General features: G+C 39.5%; 1 protein-coding gene across 1 annotated transcript in view; it reads right to left on the bottom strand.

The window, feature by feature from the left end:
- The window catches only part of PHLPP1 (PH domain and leucine rich repeat protein phosphatase 1), a 213,337-nt gene that overhangs the window by 77,127 nt on the left and 111,705 nt on the right, over positions 1-24,505 (bottom strand). Inside the window, exons 3-4 of the mRNA XM_030868118.2 lie at positions 21,512-21,637; positions 2,453-2,619 (exon numbers count right to left, since the gene is read on the bottom strand). Coding sequence (XP_030723978.2) covers positions 2,453-2,619; positions 21,512-21,637 — 293 coding nt within the window. The remainder of the gene's footprint in view (positions 1-2,452; positions 2,620-21,511; positions 21,638-24,505) is intronic.

Below are 24,505 nucleotides of genomic sequence, written 5' to 3'. Positions count from 1 at the left end.
TCCAAAAATGGGCAGAAGACCTAAATAGACATTTCTCCAAAGAAGACATACAGATGGCCAAGAAGCACATGAAAAGCTGCTCAACATCACCAATTATTGGAGAAATGCAAATAAAAAGTACAATGAGGTATCACCTCACACCAGTCAGAATGGGCATCATCAGAAAATCTACAAACAACAAATGCTGGAGAGGGTGTGGAGAAAAGGGAACCCTCCTGCACTGTTGGTGGGAATGTAAATTGATACAGCCACTATGGAGAACAGTATGGAGGTTCCTTAAAAAACTAAACATAGAACTACCATACAACCCAGCAATCCCACTACTAGGCATATACCCTGAGAAAACCATAATTCAAAAAGACACGTGCACCCCAATGTTCATTGCAGCACTATTTACAATAGCCAGGTCATGGAAGCAACCTAAATGCCCATCGACAAATGAATGGATAAAGAAGATGTGGTACATATATACAATGGAGTATTACTCAGCCATAAAAAGGAACGAAACTGGGTCATTTGTAGAGACGTGGATGGATCTAGAGACTGTCCTAAAGAGTGAAGTAAGTCAGAAAGAGAAAAACAAGTATCGTATATTAACGCATATATGTGGAACCTAGAAAAATGGTACAGATGAACCGGTTTGCAGGGCAGAAATAGAGACACAGATGTATAGAACAAACGTACGGACACCATGGCGGGAAAGCCACGGTGGGGTGGGGGTGGGATGAACTGGGAGATCGGGAATGACATGTATACACTGATGCGTATAAAATGGATGACTAATAAGAACCTGCTGTATAAAAATATAAATAAAATAAAATTCAAAAAAATTGCATAATGCCAATTTTACTTAAAAATGTCCTTGATGATGCAAGGAAGTTATTTGTATTACATCTCAACCGCTGAATACATATCTTTTTTATTTTCTGGGTGATAAAATGGGAAGTACACATAAAGCACTTCTGCTGTATAAAGTATGATGGTTATCCCAAGGAAAACCCTTGTACGATTATTTGAGTTGTGAGCCAAACTAGTCACAATGTTCATGGAATATCACTTTTACCTGAAAGAACGACTGACAAACTCAGTATTCAGACTTGGGTATTTGGCAGACGTTTTCTCTACAATGAAGTAAGAAGGTCACTTCAGGAAAAACAACTGACAGTATTTGTTGCCAAGGGTAGCCTTCAAGCCTTCAACTGAAATTTAAAATTTTGGAAAACTTGTTTCCACACTGAGCCTGACAACTTCCCAATACTTAAAGATTTTTCTGATGGGATCAGTGGTGATATTAACAACTGTTATTTCTTGAAACTGCATAATGAAATACATTAACATCTGGAATCTCACTGTTATCCAACAAACCAGTATTTTCCAAATGACCAATACTTGATGCAATAAAAGGATGTATGGGGCAAAGATCCATTCAAAGTATGAGAAAGATCAATGGATCCTAATGTAAAAGAATTTTAAAAGTCCACTGATAGGAGTTTACATTCCACACTGCAACCAACATTTAAGAAATTACCACTTGTCAAGTTTTGGTATAATATCAAAGAAGAATATTCACAATCATCTGAAAAGAAAATTAAAATACTCTTCCTTTATTCTACATGTCTGCACAAACTTTATATAAATACTTATTGGATTATTCTTTCTGGATGTTAAAAAAACATAAACACATAATCATAATGGTTAATTTCCATAGTTTAATCTCTGATGATTATCAATCATTTAAGAACAAATGAGCTATCCATTATTTATTTAAAAGTTATATCCTTCTGTAGTTACAGTCTCACATATTTGCAACAAATATATATCAGAGGTTTCATTTACCACAGAATCAAGATTGATCATTGCTCCAAAAAAGAAAACGAAATGAATATGGTAAATTCTTAAATCTGTTTCAGATAAATGCAAATAAAGTCCCTTCCCTGTAACTAGAGGAGCAGACCCTTTGCATTTCACATGCGACTCTTGAAACCTATACAGTAATCACCCAGATGATGTGGTATTAATGAATTTAAACTTTCGTTCTTAAATTTCTAAGGAAATATCTTTTCATGGAAAAAACTGACCTTTTGTAAATTTTGAAAGAAGTAATTAATCTGACCAAACCCCTATAGTTCAGAGGTAACACAGCAAATATCAACTTTTCACAGACCCATCTGTAGACAGGTTAAGAAATACAAGTGATTTAAAGAGAAGCGTTCTTCTTATACAAATCTATCCAGGTAATGACTATCATAAATCATTCATTTCAAAGGCAGAGACCTTGAAAAATATTTCAGAATGAGAACTGAAAATGTCTCCACTACTAAAGTCCTATTACCCTGCCCTCTGAAAGAGAAAGGTTATTAACTGTAGCTTTTTAGTCAGAATATTCAAGAAACAACCAGAAGCTGACACCCCCTCCCCTTCCTAATTATCTTACCCACTTCTGCATGCTCACCTTTGCAGTTCATTGAGCCCCCTTGCAGTTGGTAGACTGGGACTCTGCCTTAGGAAGTTTTGTTTTAAATTGAGATGAGTGAGGTCTTGGCTGTAGAAGAGGTTGGCAGGCAGATGCTCCAGGCTACAACATGAGAGGTCCACTGAGCTAATACGCTGTGATGCAACCTAGAAAGGGATGAAAACACAACTCAATTTTCATACCATCCTTTATCCTATAACTGTTTTCCACGGACAGAAACAAGATAACCCCATTTGGGAACACAGACCCGCTATGCAATTAGCACCATTATTCAAATATAAACCAAGAGTATTTACTTAGACAGAACTGAGCAAAGTATTACAAAGGCAGGAAACAGTGTCCCTCCGGGGAAGGTACTTACAGTAACCTAGTATAGGAGACAGATTACAAAGAGCACAGATTATCCTATCAAGTTTAGTGATATCAGTAATCTCCTCCAACTGTAGGGGTTATGTTCCTGAAAACATTCATGGTAAGAGAATTCAGAGCTAAATAATACAAGACTTTAGAGTAAATACAAGGTTGGGAGATAGACACTGAGATCTACACAGAACCTACGAAAGCCCTTGTATATACTGATTTAAAACAGCACAAAGAAACGCAGGATCAGTGGCCTTGTACATATCTTTAATAATAGTGGTAGCAAATAATCAGATTCCACTGCTTGCCTGCTGTGAACTTCTCGCGTTGCCTCTCCCACAGTTTCCATTTTGCTTCACATAGGTATTCTAAGTGGAATTTGTTTTATGTCTAAATGTTTATCCACATATTCAAAGTTTTCCCGGTTAAATGGCTCCTATGACAGCCAGAGTCCCAGGGCTACAGGGCATGCTGGAAGCAGAAAAAGCATTGGGCAGCGTGTGTTCTCTCTCCCACGTTCCAGGGACTGTGGCGCCAGTTTATGCCGCGGCACATGGCTTTAGGCCCACGTACACACACCTTGGCTCCTTCTTCCCTCACAGAGGCTGTGGGGTTATTGTTCCAAGATCTGGGTTGATTCCTCCTCGTGCTCTTTATCTTTATCGAAGCTTTATGGCAAAAACTCCATTCCTTATTTGTGATCTGTTCGATGTCCTTTTCTATTACCAAACCCCAGCTGACCAGCTTTTTTTTTTTTTTAAACAGCTTTTTTGGAGTATAATTGCTTTACAGTGGTGTGTTAGTTTCTTCTGTATAACAAAGTGAATCAGCTATACATATACACGTATCCCCGTATCTCCTCCCTCTTGCGTCTCCCTCCCTCCCTATCCCACCCCTCTAGGTGGTCACAAAGCTGATCTCCCTGTGCCATGCAGCTGCTTCCCACTAGCTATCTATTTTACATATCAAACCCCAGCTTTACTCTTTCATGATTATAAAAAGCAGCAGAACATGGTCCTTAGGAGTGTGGCTCTGGTGTCAGTGTGTGGATTCGCATCCCGGCTCTACCACGCAGGAGCTGAGAGAACTTGAGTGCATCAGTGAGCTCTCCAAGCTCCCATTTTCTCACCTGTATAACAGGCATAAAGATGACACCTCCATCTACATGCCTGGTCAGAAAAAGCACTCAATAATTTGTGACTGCTACGACCATTTATGATTGCTACGACTACTTCCAAATACATCTTATACCCATTGGAATCCACATTCTCCTGATGCTAAAGAAGATATTCAGAAGTAACTTTGCATAAAACACATTCTGCTGATGGCATGTCTGAGGTTAGAAAGAAATTGCTGTGCACACATGAAAGCTGAGAGGACAGTGGGATGAAAAAGGCCTGGCAGGGCTCAACTCTAAAGATTTTACAAAGGAAGCCTGAGTTTGCATTTTAGCAATTTCATCTTTCCTTGAATTTTCACTATTAAATAAGAAAAAGAAAATCCAAAACAGGCCAAGTCACCCACACAAACCAAATGATGTGAAAAAAAGCCAGAATTTAATGGGCAGAAAGGTAGGTGCAAACATGTCACAGCCACACAAGATTCCCTGGCAGGAACCCATTCACGGGAAGTGAGGTTGTAAGTTATACTCGGTGGAATCATTCAGGCAAAAATATGTGGTGAGGAGGGAATGGTGTGTCAGACCTTCCATTTCCTGAGGTACAGGAGTGAAACAAGACAGACACAGTCCGCCCTAAAGGAGCGCACCTCAAGGAGAGGTGAATTAACATACTACTTGACAATATACTAAGTGCAAGGGCACAGAGCACAATCTAAGGAGTCAGGGAAGGCTTCCCAGAGGACCTGATGTCCAAGCTCAGGGCTGAAACTCAAGTGGCAATCTGTGTTTCTGTCGGCCCCAAATCCTTTTCCACTTCTTTCTATAACAATCCTTCAAATGCATGTGATTCTGACGAGAGTGGCAGCGTAGGCTGACCCTATGGCTACAGCAGCAGGCATGTACTCCCAACTCGAGCAATCAAAGCCCCCCAGTGCTGAACCCACAAATTGATCCAACGGGTACTGGCATGTGACCCAGGCTAGGCTAATCAAAGGCCTTCTCTGGGATATACATTCTAAAGCCAGGAGAGAGAGAGAACCTGCCACTTAGAGCTGCAGTTAAAATGACTGAACTAGGGCTTCCCTGGTGGCGCAGTGGTTGAGAGTCTGCCTGCCGATGCAGGGGACACGGGTTCGTGCCCCGGTCCGGGAAGATCCCACATGCCGTGGAGCGGCTGGGCCCGTGAGCCATGGCCGCTGAGCCTGTGCGTCCAGAGCCTGTGCTCCGCAACGGGAGAGACCACAACAGTGAGAGGCCTGCGTACCGCAAAAAAAATGACTGAACTAGATTTGTATGTGTCAACCTGGATTGATTAAAAGAAAAAAAGCCAGCTGCAGAATATTACATACACTATAATGCCATGTATGAAAACCATTTTTAAGATAAACACACACAACAACTCCGTATATTACATATGAATGGTTATATGTGCAGTAAAGCTACACACTATGCATTGGGCGTGTGCCAAATCGATGACAGTGACGGCCTCTAGATGAGCAGGGTGGGAAATGGAAACAGGAGTGGGAGCATAGGGGATTCGGAATTTAGCTGTGATGTGATTTACTTATAATAAGAATGGAAGAAAAAGAAAAGAATGGAAGATATGGAGGAACTATGTCAGTATGTTAACAACTGGGTAGGCCAAGACCAGTGCGTGGAAGTTGTAATATTATTCTTTGTGCTCTTCTGTGTGTGTGTGTTTAATTGGAAAAAAATAATGTAATCTCAATGAAGATTTCAGTAAAAAGGGGTGACATGGATGATTGCCGTCTCCTGGCTTTCCTCGTATCCTTGTGTTATACTACGTGGTGCATCAGAGATGACTCTTCCCCCTGTAAGGATCCCAATCCCTTGTAGTGGGCTGAATGGTGGCCCCCCAAAAGGTATGTTCACGTACTAATTCCCAGAATCTGTGAATATTAGTTTACGTGGCAAAAGAGTGGATATTATCTTACATGACAAAAGATGTGATTAAGGATCTTGAGAGGAGGTGCTTATCCTAGATTATCTGGAAGGGCCCTAAATACAATTACATGCATCTTCATAAGACAGGCAGAGGGAATTTTGAGAGAGAAGAGAAGGCAATGTGACCAAAGAGGCAGAGACTGATGTGGGCCACAAGCTAAAAAACGCTTAGAGCCACCAGAAGTTGGAAGAGGCAAGGAATAGATTCTTCCCTAGAGCCTTCAAAAGGAGCACAGTCCTGCCGACACCTTGATTTTGAACTTCTGGCCTCCAGAACTGTGAGAGAATAAATTTCTGTTGTCTTAAGCCATCAAAGTTTTGGTAATTTTTAACAACAGCCATAGGAAACTAGTACACCCTTCTTAATTCTTTTCCATAGTACTTTTCATTTTCATTCATTCAACATGTTTATTGAATACCAACTATATGCCTATTACTGACCTAGGTAAGCACTCAGTATGCTTCAGTAAACAATAAGAAGATCCCTGCCCTCATTAAACTTATCTCACAAATAAGTATATTATATGTTAAAAATTGGTAACTACTATGGAAAAAACAGAGCAAGGAAAAAGGGGTCAGGATTGTTGGGAAGGTTGTAGGTTGTAATTTATATAGGTTGGTCAGGATAGGCCTCACCTAAAAGGTGGCATTTAGACCTGAAGGACATGAGGAAGTTAGCTGAAAGCATTTATCTAGAAGAACACTCCAGGCAGAGGAAGTAGCCAGTGTAAAGGCCCTAAAAAAGGAGTGTGTCTGGTCTGTTCTAAGAACAGCATGAAGACCAGTTAAAACAGGGGAGAGTGACCTGTGATGAGGTCAGAAAGGTAAGGGGGTTGGGGGGGGGGAGCAGACCTTGCACCGCCTTTTAGGTTATTGTAAAGACTCTGGCTTTTTGGGTTTTGCTGGTGGCGCAGTGGTTAAGAATCCGCCTGCCAATGCAGGGTACATGGGTTCCAGCCCTGGTCCGGGAAGATCCCACATGCCGCGGAGCAACTAATAAGCCTGTGAGCCACAACTACTGAGCCTGCGCTCTAGAGCCTGCGAGCCACAACTACTGAGCCCGTGTGCCACAACTACTGAAGCCCGCGCGCCTAGAGCCCATGCTCCGCAACAAGAGAAGCCACCGCAATGAGAAGCCCACGCACTGCAACACAGAGTAGCCTCCACTCGCCGCAACTAGAGAAAGCCCAGGCGCAGCAACGAAGACCCAACGCAGCCAAAAATAAATACAATAAATTAAAAAAAAAAAAAAAGGTTCTGGTTTTTCATGTGAGCAAAATGGGCCGTCGTGGAAAGGTTCCAGAAGAGTTTCTGTCTCTGACTGTAAGCTTATAAAGAAAGGATTTGGGCCTATTTTGTTCACAATGTGCCCTGTGCTCAGCACTTAGGACGACCCTCAGGAAGTACTGGCTGGAAGAATGACAGGGGATACTTTACAACCCTTCCTTTCTCACCAGTTTGCATCTGACCCATCTGGTGTATTCCTCCATGTGGGGACTACTCTGTAGAGGACACATTCCACTTCAGCTGAAGCATCATACTGAATACTCTCTTTGGACAGCTACAAGATAATGATTAAATGTCAAGTCGTATTTGATTTCTTTCCTCATTCTGGACCGCAAGCTGTTCCTGCTGGAAACAAGGGGGAGGAAAGCACAGTGACAAAGCTACAGCAAGCAAACGTGGTCTGTGGGAGTCGCAGCAGAATGGGGAACAGGGACAGCGAGAACAGAAATTAGACAAGCCGTGATGGCAGTGGGGCGGTGAGCAGCCAAGGCGACCACAAGAGCTACTACCACTAGCTGCACCTCTGCCCAGTCCCACGCCCTGAAACAAAGGGGAGATTTAAACGCTTTCCCCCAGATCAGCCTGGGCACGTAAGGACACCACCACAAAGAGGTTTTGCGGGACTCCCAAATGAAAAAACTACCAAAAGGGCTACCCAAAGAGGCTGTGACCCACCTATATAGCACCTGTTAAAACTAACATCCTCCTCAAGATAAGAAATTTAAAAAAAGAGAAAGCCACCTGTATACACCTCAGAGCAAGTAGCCTTTTATTATTCTAGCTTTTTTTTTTTCCTAATAGTAATAACAATGATAATAGCAGCTAACATTTAAGGGGCACTCTTCTTTAGATGTAATGTTAAGTTTAATCTTCACAATAACTCAGCATAGTAAGGACTTATCCCCATCTCAAAGATGAAGGTTAAAGGGTGTGCCCAAGGTCACACAGTGAAAGCAGCAGCAGAGTCTGAATGACAGCATATGCCATGGAGTCAGGGCCCCAACACAGTTCAAGTCCTACCCAAAGGGAGGCTCCTCTAACTGCCACAATCAAATCCTAACATAACCCTCAGCCCAGAGCAAAGACGATTTGATGTCATCCCTCACAGACCAATCAATGAACTGCACATGAATGCATTCAAGTTTTAGAAGATCAGTTAAGTAACCATGGCTTGGGAAATCAGTGCTAGTTTATATTAACAACAACAAAAAATTTTAAGGCTAATAATTTAGAGTTAGTAAATCAAATGGGATTTTTTTCCCCCATAAACGGCTATACTTTCGGAGATACATTAAAATGAATATGAATCCCAACCACTGGCTCACGTTGTCTTCTTTTCCAAATGACTTGTGAACACATATGAACCAAAAGCTCATTGGGTCCTCAAAATATTTCCCCCAAAGACCATTGCAGAGTAACCATAAAAATGATAATGTGAACAACAAACTTTCCAGATTACCTACTGGGCTTCTACACAGGTCTAACATCCTACTCAGCTTGACACTTTCCTGAGTCGTTTCTTTACCAACCGTTAGCACACTTGTATCAAGTATCTCTGCTCTGAGTCTAGCTGGGTTGCATTTCTAAACCAATGTATCTATCCTAGCCCTAACCTATCCCCTCCGTGCTTTCAAAATTATCATCTTCCCTTGCAACAGGACTGCACTCTGTATTACTCACATTATTCCTGATGTTCACTTAGTGCACAATCTTCTTTTATAAGCAATGGAAAGTTCAGAATAACATTCACGTGATTTTTTTGTCCCCACTATACTTTAGTGAAGTGGTATTTATCCTTATTATGTGCAAAGCATGCTCAAAATTGAACAAAATGATTCTGAAAGGCTTGGTCAAAGCAGCTGAAATAGCACAAATAATTCCGCTTGTGCAAAGTAAAATACTGCTGTAAACTGGCATTATGAGTCATTAATTGCTCTGGCCTAGCCTTTAGTGGTTTGGGAAACTATGCCCTGGCTACAGGGATAGTCTCTGGGGAGTTTACCAAGCTTCTGTAAAAAATTCTTAACCTCAACTGACTTAGTTTTAATTCTCATCCCCCAAAAATGCTTTGGGAAGACATGAAGTTGGAGAATATAAATTTAGAATAGAGTTTATTCATCTTTCTTAGCTAAGCACTCTAATGACTTATTTTCAATTTCATCCTCATCAATAAAGTTTTATAATAATATCAAACAAAAAATTTCCAATTTTAATAAACTTTAAGCTGTCACTGCTCCAAAACATGCAATCATTTCTTTAAAAAAATTCTACAAATATAGGAAATGCCTTAACCTGACTGCAGACATTTTCACAATGACATCTCATTTCTCGATCCTGTACTAATTAACATTTTATACAATCTGTTTAACAGCAGAAGTAGAAAACCTTCCTATAAAATTAATTACAATATATACATTAGTCATGTCCGAATAGGGGCATATCAAACTGCCAATTTGGGACTTAGTAAATTCTACGTGGAATTCTGGTATTTTATCATTTCTTTGCCTTAAATGAGTAAATGATATGAAAAAATTTTAAACCCAAGAAATAAAATACACAGATTTACACACCATTCCAAACCACCAGATGTAACCAAATCAATGAAGACAAACAAGAAGACGTGGAGAGTCTATCATTGACAGACAAAAATAAGAGATGGAACTCTCTGAGGGCAAATTACTCAGGGAAGGGAGGGGACTACGATTTTAAGATTAGGCTTACTAAAACTATAAGGTACCAGTTAAAACATCGTTAAGGGACCAAAGAATAAAAGAGTATGGAGAGGGCTTCTCTGGTGGCACAGTGGTTGAGAGTCCACCTGCCGATGCAGGCAGGGGACACGGGTTCGTGCCCCGGTCCGGGAAGATCCCACATGCCGCCAAGCGGCTGGGCCCGTGAGCCACGGCCGCTGAGCCTGCGCGTCAGGAGACTGTGCTCCACAACGGGAGAGGCCACAACAGGGAAAAGCCCGCGTACCGCAAAAAAAAAAAAAAAAAAAAAAGAGTATGGAGAAAGCTGCAGGCTGGAAAAGGAAAGAAGGAAGGCGGGGGTTGGGGTTGGGGGGCGGGGAAGAGAGACAGAAAAAGAGAGCAAGAAAGAAAAGAGAAGCGTTAGATAGATGACTGATTGACATATAAGCAAACAAATAAATAAAACACACGACTCACTGTAAAAGCACCAGACTGTAACAATAAAGAAAAACAATATTGAGAAATTTAGAGTAAGAGTTCCTCCTAGGCGTCCCGACTTCTCTTTGCAGGTGAGTGGAGGGGATGAGTGCACCTTTCAACATGGATCTACCATTTGCCTTTATGAAACAGACACTGGACTTGATATTGGAGAGATGCACATTTCGTCTTCAAAAAATGGGTCCCTTGAAGGCACAGACATCTAACAAGTATAATTCCAAAATGCACATGCAGTGGTGTGGTAGGGACACACAGAGCAGAGAACACAAACCCCAGAGCTCCCCAGGCCGTTCCAGCACTGACGGTCCCCTCACGTGCCAAGATGGGCGGGTATTCCCTGGCACCATTGCAGAGACTGGCACCCCACCATCAGGAGCAGGCAGAGCTGCAGGATGTGCCCCGTGAGCTCGTGGTACAGCCTAAACTAGAAACGCACACCTGGCACCTCACCCTCTCTGAGTGTGAGAGGCTTGGAGAAGATGGTACCCGCGGCCTCCAGAATCACTAACCGCGTCCCTCTAACAGTTATCTTCCTTCCACACACACAAAGCCCATTGTGTTTCTCAGTAAGAACAGAAAAATAGAGCTTGGCTTGGGTGGAGATCAAATCTGAACTCAGAGTTCCTTCCTCATTTCCTTATTAGCAAAATATGTGTAAACAAGCTCTTTAGAATATGACCACCTGAGAGTGTCTCTGAGCTCCATCACGGCAGCCCCCAAAGGGAGCATCTCCTCGGCAAAGGAGAAGGGAAAAGATTGCTAACCACAAAAAACTTACATTCTAATTTTCTATTAAAAGAAGTAACATAAATGCACACTTATATGATGCTCTCTTAGAAACAGGCTACTTGTTTTCCATTTAAAATACAAATGACACATACACCTCACTGGTTAAGTACCAGTCTAACATACAAGGTCTGGTATGTTTAACATAGAGAGTTCACTGATATTTTTTCAATTATTCCAGTATTCCTTACTTTATAAAATAAATCAGACCAGTGAGTAGAAGAATTTAACTGTTCAGAGCAGTTGCAGATAATCCAATACTCTGGGTTACAAATATTGGGGTCTTGCAAGGCAAGTAAATATATCACGGAAACTAAACTCATAAGATACTATGTATTTTTACATTAGTCTAAACACTCAGATTAAAATGATTTAACTTCAAAATATAAGACGACCAGATGTAGAGATCTGGTTAATCATATATGCTAAGTTCCTGATATAGCAATACTTGACCAGTTTTTGAAGTCAGACAACAGTAGTCCCCTCAACACTGAAACCAATTTAATTTGCTTTGGGTGACTCAGAAGGCATCTCAGATTTCCTAAATACGTCTTGGTCATCATTTAAGAAGATCAGTGATCAGTGGCTATGCTCAAGTGTCCTTAGCAGCACACCCCAGTCAATACACTGCCTGGTAAATCACCTTTTATTCTAATACTGAGCTGCCTGGATTCTACTGACAACTGTGTATTTGAAGTACTTCTCTTTGACATTTTCAGTAAATCTCAGTTATTATTATTATTATTATTATTTTTTTTTTTTTGCGGTACGCGGGCCTCTCACTGTTGTGGCCTCTCCCGTTGTGGAGCACAGGCTCCGGACGCGCAGGCTCAGCGGCCATGGCTCACGGGCCCAGCCGCTCCGCGGCATGTGGGATCTTCCCGGACCGGGGCACGAACCCGTGTCCCCTGCATCGGCAGGCGGACTCTCAACCACTGCGCCACCAGGGAAGCCCTCAGTTATTATTTGAATCTTGTTTTGTTTTGCCCCTTCGGGCCACTGTAAAACATTGGAAGTACAATTAAAGAAAAAGCAAGGAAGAGGAACTCCCTGCATAAAGCCGTGCTGGATACTTTACATCTCAGTTCCCTCATCTGCAAAATGGAGATGATAATATCTCCTCAAAGGTTATTTCCTTTTGTTGTAAAGCCCGACCTCACACAATGTTATGGGCACCGACCTCACAGGGATACTATAAAGCATCTAGAATAGCGCTTGGCACACAGAAAAAAGTTACCAAAATGTTAGTTATCACTATTTGTTGTCACTACTGCATCAATTCAGTTGGCTAAATGATTATATTATTAACAAAATATATCTATTAACAATTTGGGGGGAAAAGCAGAGAGTCTTTTTATTTTGATGTTGACCTCATGAATGAATAATTCACTTTGGACATAATGTCTAAAGCAAGGAAAACCATGGTCACATACTCTGTGCTCATCAGATAGTATATGCAGGTATGTCAAGAAACTGCAGAGCACCCAAAGGAAAAAGCAAGAGAAGGGATCTGGAAACCAAGTGATGACGAAATTGTGGGAATTACCAGACATGTTTCTCCTAAAAGTAGATTGCTAAGAGGTGGGGGAGGGCATGGAAATCATAGAAACTTCCAGTTAGAGGTTATCAAATAGGAGAGTGAGTACGATTACCTTTTGTTAAACCAGAGAGCAAAACTAGGGTCAGTGAGTCAAAGGCATAGGGATAGAGACTTCAGCTCACTTCTAAGGAAGAGCTGTCTTGTCAGACACTATAGGTATCTGAAAGGCTGTAGACCTTTTCTAGGCGGGAGGTAAGTCTGGGAGTCCACAAGGTCCTTCTCAAATCTTAAATTCTAATTCTCTCAACTAAGAGCCACTTGATGATGACTAGACTTTAAGGTTAACGAACACTTTTAAAGAAAATGACAAGTAATTGTTAAGGCAATTGTTCCAGAAAACTAATATTACCTTTTGGGCGACTACTTTACAAGGGCCTTTCCCAATCTTAAAATAACATGCTATAACTTTAAAACACAGCTGTAGGGACTTCCCTGGTGGCACAGTGGTTAGCAGTCCACCTGCCAATGCAGGGAATATGGGTTCGAGCCCTGGTCTGGGAGGACCCCATATGCCGTGGAGCAACTGAGCCCGTACGCCACAACTACTGAGCCTGCACTCTACCGCCCCCGAGCCACGACTTCTGAGCCCATGCACCACAACTACTGAGGCCCGCGTGCCTAGAGCCCGTGCTCCGCAACAAGAGAAGCCCGCGCACCGCAATGAAGAGTAGTCCCGGATTGCCACAACTAAAGATAGCCCGTGCATAGCAACGAAGACCCAGTGCACCCAAAAGTAAATAAATAAATAAATTTATTAAAACAAAACAAACAAACAAAAAAACACAGCTGTATGTTCCTCCCTTAAAATCTAAAATGTATTTTACTAAAGATAACAACATACAGATAAAATACAGGAGGAACTCATTTCTTCCATTTGCTGAAGTCCTGACGCTAGAAGTGGAGCCTAGAAGAATGCCTAGCACAGAGAAAAGGTGGAATAAATGTTCTCTCATTCACCCTTCACTACCTTCTGCCCACCCCCAACAACAGAGCTGTTGACAGAACAGGGGAGGGAGGGTGGGAAGACACAAGAAGGGAAGATGGAGACACATGGGATGAGTTTAACATGTAAAGTACACAAGTCAGAACTTCACAAAGCATGCTGCTTCTGTCAGGATACAGTAAGCAAACTAGCTATCTTTTTCATTTGTATAAAAGTGGACTGAAAAACTCTAAAGAAAATAAATTTAAATAATTTTAAATGGAAATGACTTAGAATGAAGGAGAAACCCCTTCTTTAGGAATATATTCACTAGGATTTCAAAACCAATAGTTACTATAGAAAAAAAAAAGAAGGGATTAGCAATGTGGAAATAAGATGAAGCATAATTATAATTGCAAAGAGAGCATTTTAATATTTTCACTAAATCACAGTATTATGTATTAGAAAAACAAAATTTAATGTAATCCAAAATACTTTATCTTCAGTTTAAATTCAAAGCAGAATTTCTAAATTCCCTAATTTCATAAACTATTTATATGTATAATAAGGAAAGATTCCACAATATGAATTTTTGTGTAATTATGCTGGAAAGTTAATTATGATGTTTGGTAACATAGTCAAATTTTCCCAAGAAAATAAAATGGAATGAACAGGAAACTATCCAGATGGGCAGTCCTTTTTTTTTTTTTAAGATTTTTTTTTTTTTTTATGGCTGTGTTGGGTCTTCGTTGCTGTGCGTGGGCTTTCTCTAGTTGCGGCGAGTGGGACCTACTCTTCGTTGCCGTGCACAGGCTTCTCATTGTGGTGGCTTCTCTTGTTGCGGAGCATGGGCTCTAGGCACACAGGCTTCAGTAGCTGCGGTGCATGGGCTCAGTAGTTGTGGCTCACAAGCTCTCGAGCACAGGCTCAGTAGTTATGACGCACAGGCTTAGCTGCTCCGCGGCATGTGGGCTCTTCCCGGACCAGGGATCGAACCCATGTCCCCTGCACTGGCAGGCGGATTCTTAACCACTGCGCCACCAGGGAAGTCCTTGGCAGTCCCTTTAATTTTAGCTTCCATTTTTTCCTTTCTGACGTTGCTCAGACATCTGCGATATGACTACACATTTACATTTTACACAGTTGTACCTCTGTAGATATTTTCTCTCTCCTTGAAATGCTCTTTCCCCTTGTCTTTGTTGTGAACTCCTATTCATCCTTCAAACTCAGCTTGCTCATTACCTCCTTGAAGCTTCCTGTACCTAAATATTTCATACACTGAATTTCCAAACTTTTCTCATATCTTCACTACAGAATTGGTACAAGAGCAATTCTCTAGGGATTGGGGTGACATTTTATAAACTAAAATCCATGTCACTCAGACCCTCAATTCTACTTCAGATTCTGCCATAGACTTGCTAGATTGTCATGGTCAAACGGCCCTTGATTCTTTATCTAAAGAATGGGTATAAAATGTGAAGGGAGGGTTTCCAAAAATAAAGCCCCTTTAAGCCCTGGACTCCTTAGCAGAACAGGATTGAGATCACAGCTTCTTACCCTTATAACCCCAATGTAACCAGCAACAGCAAAATCCCTAAAAGACAAGTGACCAACCATGCTGACAAAAAGCAGAACACTCCCTAAATTACACTTCAAATTAAGAGACAAAATACGTGTAAATATGTGCAAAAGATGACTAAGTGATCTTAAAGGGTTTCTTGCAACTACATCAAATGACACAAATTTATATGCTGGAAACAATCCTATTCCACCAGACTGATTTGACTCTGTGATTAGTGAAGTATTCTTTGAGTAAAATCTGGACAATAAAACACTCTTTTTAAGCACATGAAAGCGAAAGTTCAACTGTGATTCACCATATATCTTATTCTTATTTAAAGGGTGATGTTTACTCATCATTTCACGTGAACTTTAATTCAGCATGAGATGTTGCCCTGACTTGCCTACACTATGCATGTTAAGGGTGAACCAAAATATCACAGCAACCACAACTTCAACGTGGTGACTTTTTTTCATTAAAAAAAAAAAAAAAGATGGCTTAGAATTAAAATACTACGATTAATACTAAAAGAAAGATAGCCAGAGAGATAAGCACTGTGATAGCCACCATGGCTGGCAACTGCCAGCCTGTTAACCACTGATCAACAAGGAAAGAGATATGTGGACAAACTAAGTGGCCTTATGAGGCGTCAACTTATACCACTGGGTCATACAACATATTCATATAACACAACTGGCCACAAGCTAAGAATTGGGGAAGCTGAGTAATAGGTATGTGTGTATTATCTCTACTTCTAAATATTTGACATTTTCTATAATGAAAAGTTAAAAACACATTCATGCATACTTTAATTAATTAACTAATAAGAAATAAATGCCTTTCACATGGAAAAAAAACAACAAAAACAAACAAAAAACCCCACATTCATGCACAACACCAAATCAATGATCTAAATCCCCTTTCAAGCTTCCTTGAAATCAAGAAACAGATTTTAATGTGGGACAATACAGTGTCCCAGAAGTGACTAAGACTTTAAATTTAAAATATGTACGACTTAGGCTATAGATTCACATGAAGACTAACTTTGAAGAGAATCCACAGGATCAATCAACATGTCTAAAACCAATGTACTCCAAAAAGTGGGCCACAGAGAGGGACAGCCGGGGCAGCATTTCTGTAAAGTCACTCGTACTTTACAGAAGTACTGGAGCGCTTCTGCAATTCCTGTTCTTCCCTCAACTACTACCCTCCCCCTCGCATCACTGCCCCACCAACCACTTTGAAGACACGCTGGACAGGTACCCACGTTGAGCTAGCAGAGTCCTTTCTACACAGCATACAACAGGATGTTTGCTGAATTTTTAAAGAGTGCCGTGCATTAATATTTCAGGGATGACTTTAAAATCAACATTGTAATCCTCCCAAAGGAGCCATTTCTTCCACAGTAACTACCACTAACACCCGCCCCAAATTAAAAACTCTAAAGGGACAGCCTCGGGTGTTATTTTGGCAAGCAATACTAAGGGCTAAGATTAAGTTTAAAAAATAATAAGTATATAAGAGCCTATCTTGGTAGAACACGGCTAATTAATAACCTTTTATATATGTTCACAAAGTCAACTAAAAAAACTGGAACAAAGAATAACATTTTTCTTGCAGCTAAGATCCAGAAGCATAAACTGAAAATAAAGAATTTTTATTTTAAATTAATTATCTAATTCATTTTAATTCAAAAATCATTGGAATTTGCTTCTTTTTGTCTTCCCACCCTGGGGTGAGGATGGTCATTAAGAATCAGAAACTCAGATATTTCTTCCTGTTGTTGGTTTGTCTTTCTTTCAGATAGTTATTAAAGTGAATCCTCATTTAAACATCAGGATATGGACAATCCATTCTGTGAATGTTTTGTTCCTCAATAAGAAGAAAAGAAAAAGAAACTGTTTCCATAGTAACCCTGAGTGTGACTAAACTGTATACCTTCCTAAGACCTACATATAAGGAAGAACAGAATGGAAAGGAGAAGCCAGAAGCAGAAGTGGCCTGTGATGGTCAGCCGGTGCCACTCCACGCTTCCCATATACACATTATCCCAAAGGGACCGAGTTCTAATCCTCTTTCCAGCAGCCCCAACCTACCCTCCCATGATGTGGGGTTAAAGGAAAAGACACTATCATAGGATTTTCCTCAACATACAAAGTTTAAAGAGTGTGGCCATATTTTATATGGGTTTCATACCCAAACAGGGAGTTCTCGCACCTATTCCTCCTATAATACCTAACCTCTTTAATCAGACCCTTATAACTCATTTCCCCTTTAATTCACTAAGTAGAGCAACTTCTAAAATTTTTTGAAATGTGTATCTGGTTTTTAGGGTTGACGAAAAGGAAGACACTGTATCTAAAATCTGCATTTATTAAAATATTTGCCCTCTATTCCCTACCCCTGACTTTTCAGGAAGAAATCTTCTTTCTCCCCAATGTCTGCCATGCTTAATTACTTTACCCCAAAAGGCTGCTGTCCTGGTTAAGAGCAGCAGAATGTTCCTTGTTCAGAAAAACTAAGCATATGTGTGTCTTATGCTTAAAATAAACATAAAAACAGAAAATATTAAAAAATATATATATTGTCCAGCCAGTCAGTGATGATGGCAGGAGTGATGGTCATAAAATTATTTTTTTATTTATGTATTTATTTAGTCAGTCATACATACACACACACACTTACTATGTGCCAGTGTAAGTCCATGACACGCATATTTCATATAAGCACTAAGAGGTAAGTGCTATTATTATTTCCTTTATCAAATGAAAAGGCTTAAAATTTATAAACTTAGATACAGTCACATGGCCAGTAAATGTTAGAACCCAGGTCTCCTTAGTTGAGACTCAAACTCTTTACTCCTACACCATTTGGCCTCCCCAAACATTCAGAGCCATTCTGAAGGGAGAGGAGGTTAAGGTTCTGATTCAAGTTCGTCCTAGTTAGTATCAGTTAACTACCAGTTGAGTACTTAATACTAGTAATCTAAGGTAACTAACTCAAAGTCCCCCCTCCCTCCTGGGAGTGTGACATGTAAGCTGCAGTCTTGTGTATGTACATGTGTGTAGCTACATTACATTTCAGCACGTACCCATCAGATGGTTCCTAACAGCCACACAATAATGAGGGAAAAGGGAAACTCACACCAACATTCCTGTTCCTCATTCTGCCACCATCATGTGCTCCTGTGTCACAGTTCTCCCCCCCACCCCCTCCTACTGAGAGGTCTGATGTCTGAACCAGTTCAAGGTTTGGATAATCGGAGTGACAGCCTCATTACAGAGACACCACCCTATTAGACCATCGAAATGGCACATTAACCAACCAGCAACAGGGAAGAGTACTAACCAAGCTAACACTTGACATTTACAATCACCTGCCACAAGTTAGAAATGAACATTTTTCACACCTTATTTAAGAGGTATTTAATAATCTTCCTCTTGCACTCCACCTCTCTGCTGTCTCCCTAGGAACAGAAGCTCTTTGAAGTGAAGAACTGTATTTTGCTAGTTTTCAAGGCGCAAATATGGAGTCTAGTTCGTGCTATGGTTTCTGACTGAGGCTACAATCTACACAGCAATTCAAAGAACCTAGAAGCCATTTTTTATGTTTCCCTTTTCCTCATGCTCTTTATGTAATTTATCAGTAAACCTGTCACTTGATCTCCAAAACACATCTGTTCACTTCTCTCCATTTCCACCTTCACCTCTTGCCTAAAATACACCACAAGAGCCTCTTGACGGTCAGGCCCCCCCGCTTCTATTCTTGCCCTCCACAATCCATTCTCTACACAACAGCCAATGTGATGTGAGATCAGGGAACCTTCTGGAAGAAAACTCTTTAATGGCTTGCCATTATGCCAATGACAAAATCCGGACTTTTCATCCTCTTCTATAACAGAAGACCCTTGTCTTCTCTGACCTTCACCATCCCTCCTTCCAGTCTTAGGGCTCTCTCACTCCCTTCTCCCACTACCTGCAAAGCTACCCCCACCAGATCTTCAAATAATCAGATATTTTGTTCATTGAAGTATCAGTTTAAATGTCCCCTCCTCAGAGTTATTCCTCTCCCATCCTTCTCTGTCATATCACTTTGTATTATAGCATGATGATTAACTGATATTTTCTTCCTTTTCTGTTTACTTATTTATGGTTTGTCTCTCCAGTATAAGCCCTACCCAGAGAGGGAAACTGGACTTGTCCTTTGCTGTATCCTAGTGCATAAAATACATACCTGACATACAGAAGGTGCTTAATAAATGCTTGCTGGCTTTAGAACAGTGATTTATCAATTGTGTGGATGTTTAATATACAAGACTATTAAATTCAATACCTATTAATCTTTCTGTTATTATTGTTTCAATCAAAGCAATCTGTCATTGGTAAGCTTGATAATTTACATAAACTTCTATTTACATCCTTATCCATGTTTGTTTAAGAATTTATACCTCTGACTTGTTCGAAAAAGAATGTAAAGCAGCTATTACACTGCATTTGATATAAAAGGTCAAAACATCTCCATATAGGACATTCTATAAAATACCTGACCACTACATCCCCAAAACTGTCAAGGTCATGAAAAACACAGAAAGACTGAAAAACTGTCAGAGATCAGGGGAGACAAAGGAGAAATGACAACCAAGTGCACTCTGGTGCCCTGGATTAGATTTTGGAACAGAAAAATAACATCAATGGAAAAACTAGTGAAATCCAAATAATTTCAGAGTAACGTACTGATGTTGGTTTCTTAGTTTTGACAAATGTATCATGGTAATATTAGATGCCTGGGAAACCAAGTGAGGAGTATACAGAAACTCTCTATACTGTCCTTGCAACTTTTCTGTAAATAGAAGATTACTTCGAAAAAAAAGTTTATTTAAAAAATCAACACCTCCATATAGAAAGAAATTTAAACTGCAGTTTGACCATAGTTTGGCATTTTATTCTGAATAGAGTATGGGCCATTGACTTATTGTTTTGAACCCATACAACCACTTAATGTTAAAAGCACGATATTATATAATATTTGTCTCCTCACATTTGCAACAACCAGAGTAATTTTAAAACAACTAGACAGATATACTAGTTGCCTCTAATATCACATTAATTCTACATGCAAGTCTGAAGGAGAAGTGTCATCTTTCCCATTTTCTCTAGTAGGGGTGCTGTCCTGTACGTTTAGAACCTCCATTTGCCTACTAGGTTGGGAGAATATTCAAAGTCCTATCAACCTAAACTCTGTCCATTGCTTCTTTCTAAAAGGAGAAACTAATGTTCCCAAGTATATTGTATCATCAGAGAACACAGTTTTCTCCCCCTGATAATTCAAATGCGCCCAGTATGTCAAAAAGACTTTCTAGACATTATTCTCTAATTTTCTCTTAACTCTTCTACAAAGTTATTCCCTATTCATTCACTTGACAAATAATTACATCATGCAGCAGTCTGAATCACAGTGAACTTGAATAACAAACTGGATTATAAATTCAAAAATATGAAAGCAAATTCCACTGTAATGCTTCTGCCCCCTAGGGAGGTTTCATCATTTCATAAACACACCCAAAACCAAGGCACAAAGTACTGCAATCTAACCCACTGTACATAATTATACAAATGTGATATAAAAACATTCTCACACACAGCACCTGAAATACCAGCATTTCTTTATCTTATTTATCAGTTTATTGTGGGTTCCAGTACACACACACACACACATACACACACAGAGGTATTTTGTTTCATGGGTCATGGTAATCTTATTTAAACAGAGGACTATAAAATGGTAAAAATAATTAAGACGAAAAAAGAAATCAAACCATTCAAAAGGCAGAAATTGAAAAGGTGAAAGGGAGATGGTACAAGATTAGACTGCTTATAAGAAAAAATGGTCAGAGGAAAAGGGGAAATTTGTCGTAACAATTCTCTGGGTATTTTGTGGTTTTGTAGTTGTCCTACCCTGGGCCAGTCCCTTAAATATTCTCAACCTCATGTTCCTTCTCTACAACGTTAAGATAATAATGACAGTCTACCCACTGAATTCTTTTTTAAGTATAAACAAAACGGGCAAATAAAACACAATTTTTAAAAAGCTACTTTTCACCAAAATGTGCTTTTAAAAAGACTGAAAATTGCTAACTACTGGCAGTATCTGAAAAAAAAAAAAAAAAAGAGTGTATAACTATATTTTGTAAAGCAGAAGCAACTCTTTAGCCAGCCAGAAGCTGAACAAAGTTCCTGGTTAAATGCTTACCTTGGAGACTTGTCGAAGCCACCTTAAATACTCTGTGAATGTATCAAAACAAATGTAGTAAGTCTGGCTTTGGGGTCCAGAGGAGCTAAATGCTAAACAGTGCTGGTGTTTTTTCACTTCTTCTACCTATAAAAACAAAGAGTGACAAACACAAGTCAGAAAGCAGGACATTTACCAAGCTCATTAACTGTCCCTTAGACCAGTGAGCCTGCACAGCTTTGCATCTAACTCTTTATGTGTGCCTCTTACTACTTAAAGCATGTTAAGTTCCTAAGTCTGACCAACCAATCTGAATCACAAGGAAACCAAAAAGGGGACTATCACCTTCAATAGATTTCCCCACAACAGTGAAATTCTCTTCTTCCTGTTTAAAATTGTAACTGACTCCCTTTTTTATCCTTCTATACCCTCACAATAGGGTGCTTAGGTTCTTACTTCCTCTTAAGGAGGACTTTTACTGAAGATTTTACTTAAGAATTTTTACTGCAGGTGAATTTTTACTTAGGGGACTTTTGTATTACTCTGAATTACAACTTTTTATTAAAAGAGGTCTTCAAGCATGTTAAATAAGTTTTTTTTCTTTTAGCTTATTGTGAAATTGAGAAATTTCAAGTCCCAATAATGCAGCGATACAGTCAAATCAAGTTTCCACTCCCAATAAATTCTTCATAAGGAGAAAAAGTCCAAACAATAAAGTAACATGATATTACACAAACTCTTATGTTTAACTTACAGAACCTATATTTCATTTACAAAAATGACCACAAACCAAGTCACAGAGAAAGTGTAAAAAACTTCAGAAAGATCACACAGACTACATTCTGGGACCAAAATAAAATCAAGTTAAAAATCAATAATAAATCAACTAAAAATCTACATTTAGAAAGTTAATACACTTCTAAACAACTCACAGGTAAAAAAAAGAATCTGTAATCAAAACACAGAAATTCTTAGCACTAAACCATTAAAAGTACTACGTACTGAAATTTATGGAATGTAACAAAAGCAGGTACACAGAGGGAAATTTATAATTTTAAATACTCATATTAGAAAAGAAGGCAGAAAATTAATTTAATTGGCATGTATCTCAAGAACTTAGGGAAAAAATATCAAAAACAAAAACGAAGTGAACTCAAAGCAGAATGAAGGTGATAATGAAAAGCAGAAGTTAACGAAATGAAAACTGGGACTTCCCTGGTGGTGCAGTGGTTAAGAATCTGCCTGCCAATGCAGGGCACACAGGTTCGAGCCCTGGTCTGGGAAGATCCCACATGCCACGGAGCAACTAAGCCGTGCACCACGACTACTGAGCCTGCACTCTAGAGCCGGCTAGCCACAACTACTGAGCCCACGTGCCACAACTGCTGAGCCTGCGAGCCACAACTGCTGAAGCCCGCGCACCCTAGAGCCTGTGCTCCGCAACAAGAGAAGCCACCGCAATAAGAAGCCCGCGCACCACAATGAAGAGTAGCCCCCACTCGCCACAGCTAGAGAAAGCCCGTGAGCAGCAACGAAGACCCAACGCAGCCAAAAAATCAAAAAATTAAAAAAGAAATTTAAAAAAAAGAAAGAAATGAAAACCAAATATACAATAGAGAACATTAACAAAGCAAAACAGCAATTCTTTGAAAAGGCTAACAAAATTGAATATCAATTGATATTGATCAATGATATCAATTGAAGACATAAATATTAATAATGAAAAGGGAGACAAAACAGATTAAGCAGGGATTAAAAAGAGATTATTATAAATAATTCTGTGGCAAATTTTTAGAAAAATTTATTTTACCAACACTAAATCAAGGGAAAAAAAACAGGCCTAAATAGTCTTATTACCATTTAAGAAAATGAATACTTTTTTAATTACCAAGAAAATATCAGGCTCATATGGTTTTGTAGGTGAGTTTTATCAAAGTTCCAAGAAATAGATCATTGAAAACTTGTGCAAACTCATCCACCAAACGAGAAAAGAGAAAAAGACCCCAGCCTATTCTATGAGGCCAGTATAACCAAAAACAGATCAGAACAGTAAGAGAAAGGAAAATTACAGGCCAACCTTAGTCATGAACACTTATCTTGAACAAAATGTTGCATCAGAATCCAGCAATACAGAAAAAAATATACCAAGAACAAAAGTTGGATTTACCTCAGGAAAGATGGTTTAACGTTATTGGAACTATAAAGTCATTAATCACATTAACAGATTAAAGAAGAAAACCGTATGATCACCACTACAGTTGCAGAAAAAGCATTTGATGACATTCTCCACCCATTCATCATTCATGATAAAAACTCTAAGCAAACTAAGAACACAAAGAAGTCACTTAAGCCAACAAAGGATATTTATGTAAGGTAAACTTCAATGTTAATGATGAGATCTCACTCTCTTACCTTACTTTTTCTGTTCAATACTGTACTAGAGTCCTGGCCATTGCAATAAGACAAAGAAATGTATTGAGGAAGAAAGAAAATTGCCATTATTTGAATATGAGATGATTAGCTACATAGCAAACTCCAAAGAATCTAGAGACATTAGAATAAATAAGAAAATTTAGCAAGGTGGCTGGATATAAGATTAACACTTAAAAAATCAACCACATTTCTATACACCAAAGAGAAAATATAACTTTATAAAAATGCTATTTAAACTAATCCATATTGACAGAAATCAGGCAGTGTTTTTTGGGAATGGGTAGGAGTGAGCAGAAAAGTAGGGACAGAACAGTACAAAGGAGCACAAGGGGACTATCTGTCAAATTGTACTCATGGAAGTATAATACAGTTATCAAATTGTTATCAAAATGTACAGTATGTTGTATATCAATTATACCTCAATAAAGTTTGGCAAAGATGTAGAGAAATGTGTACTGATATGAGCATGATATGATGCAACAACCTTGGAAAACAATTGGATATCATCTTGTAAAAGTAAATGTGCATATATGTCCTATAGCCCAGTGACTGCACTCTTAAGAGCAATATTTCTCAAGGAGG

This window comes from Globicephala melas, chromosome 13, assembly GCF_963455315.2.
Source record: "Globicephala melas chromosome 13, mGloMel1.2, whole genome shotgun sequence".
In the NCBI taxonomy this organism is placed as follows: Eukaryota; Metazoa; Chordata; class Mammalia; order Artiodactyla; family Delphinidae; genus Globicephala; species Globicephala melas.
This window is presented reverse-complemented; position numbering and strand designations above follow the sequence as displayed.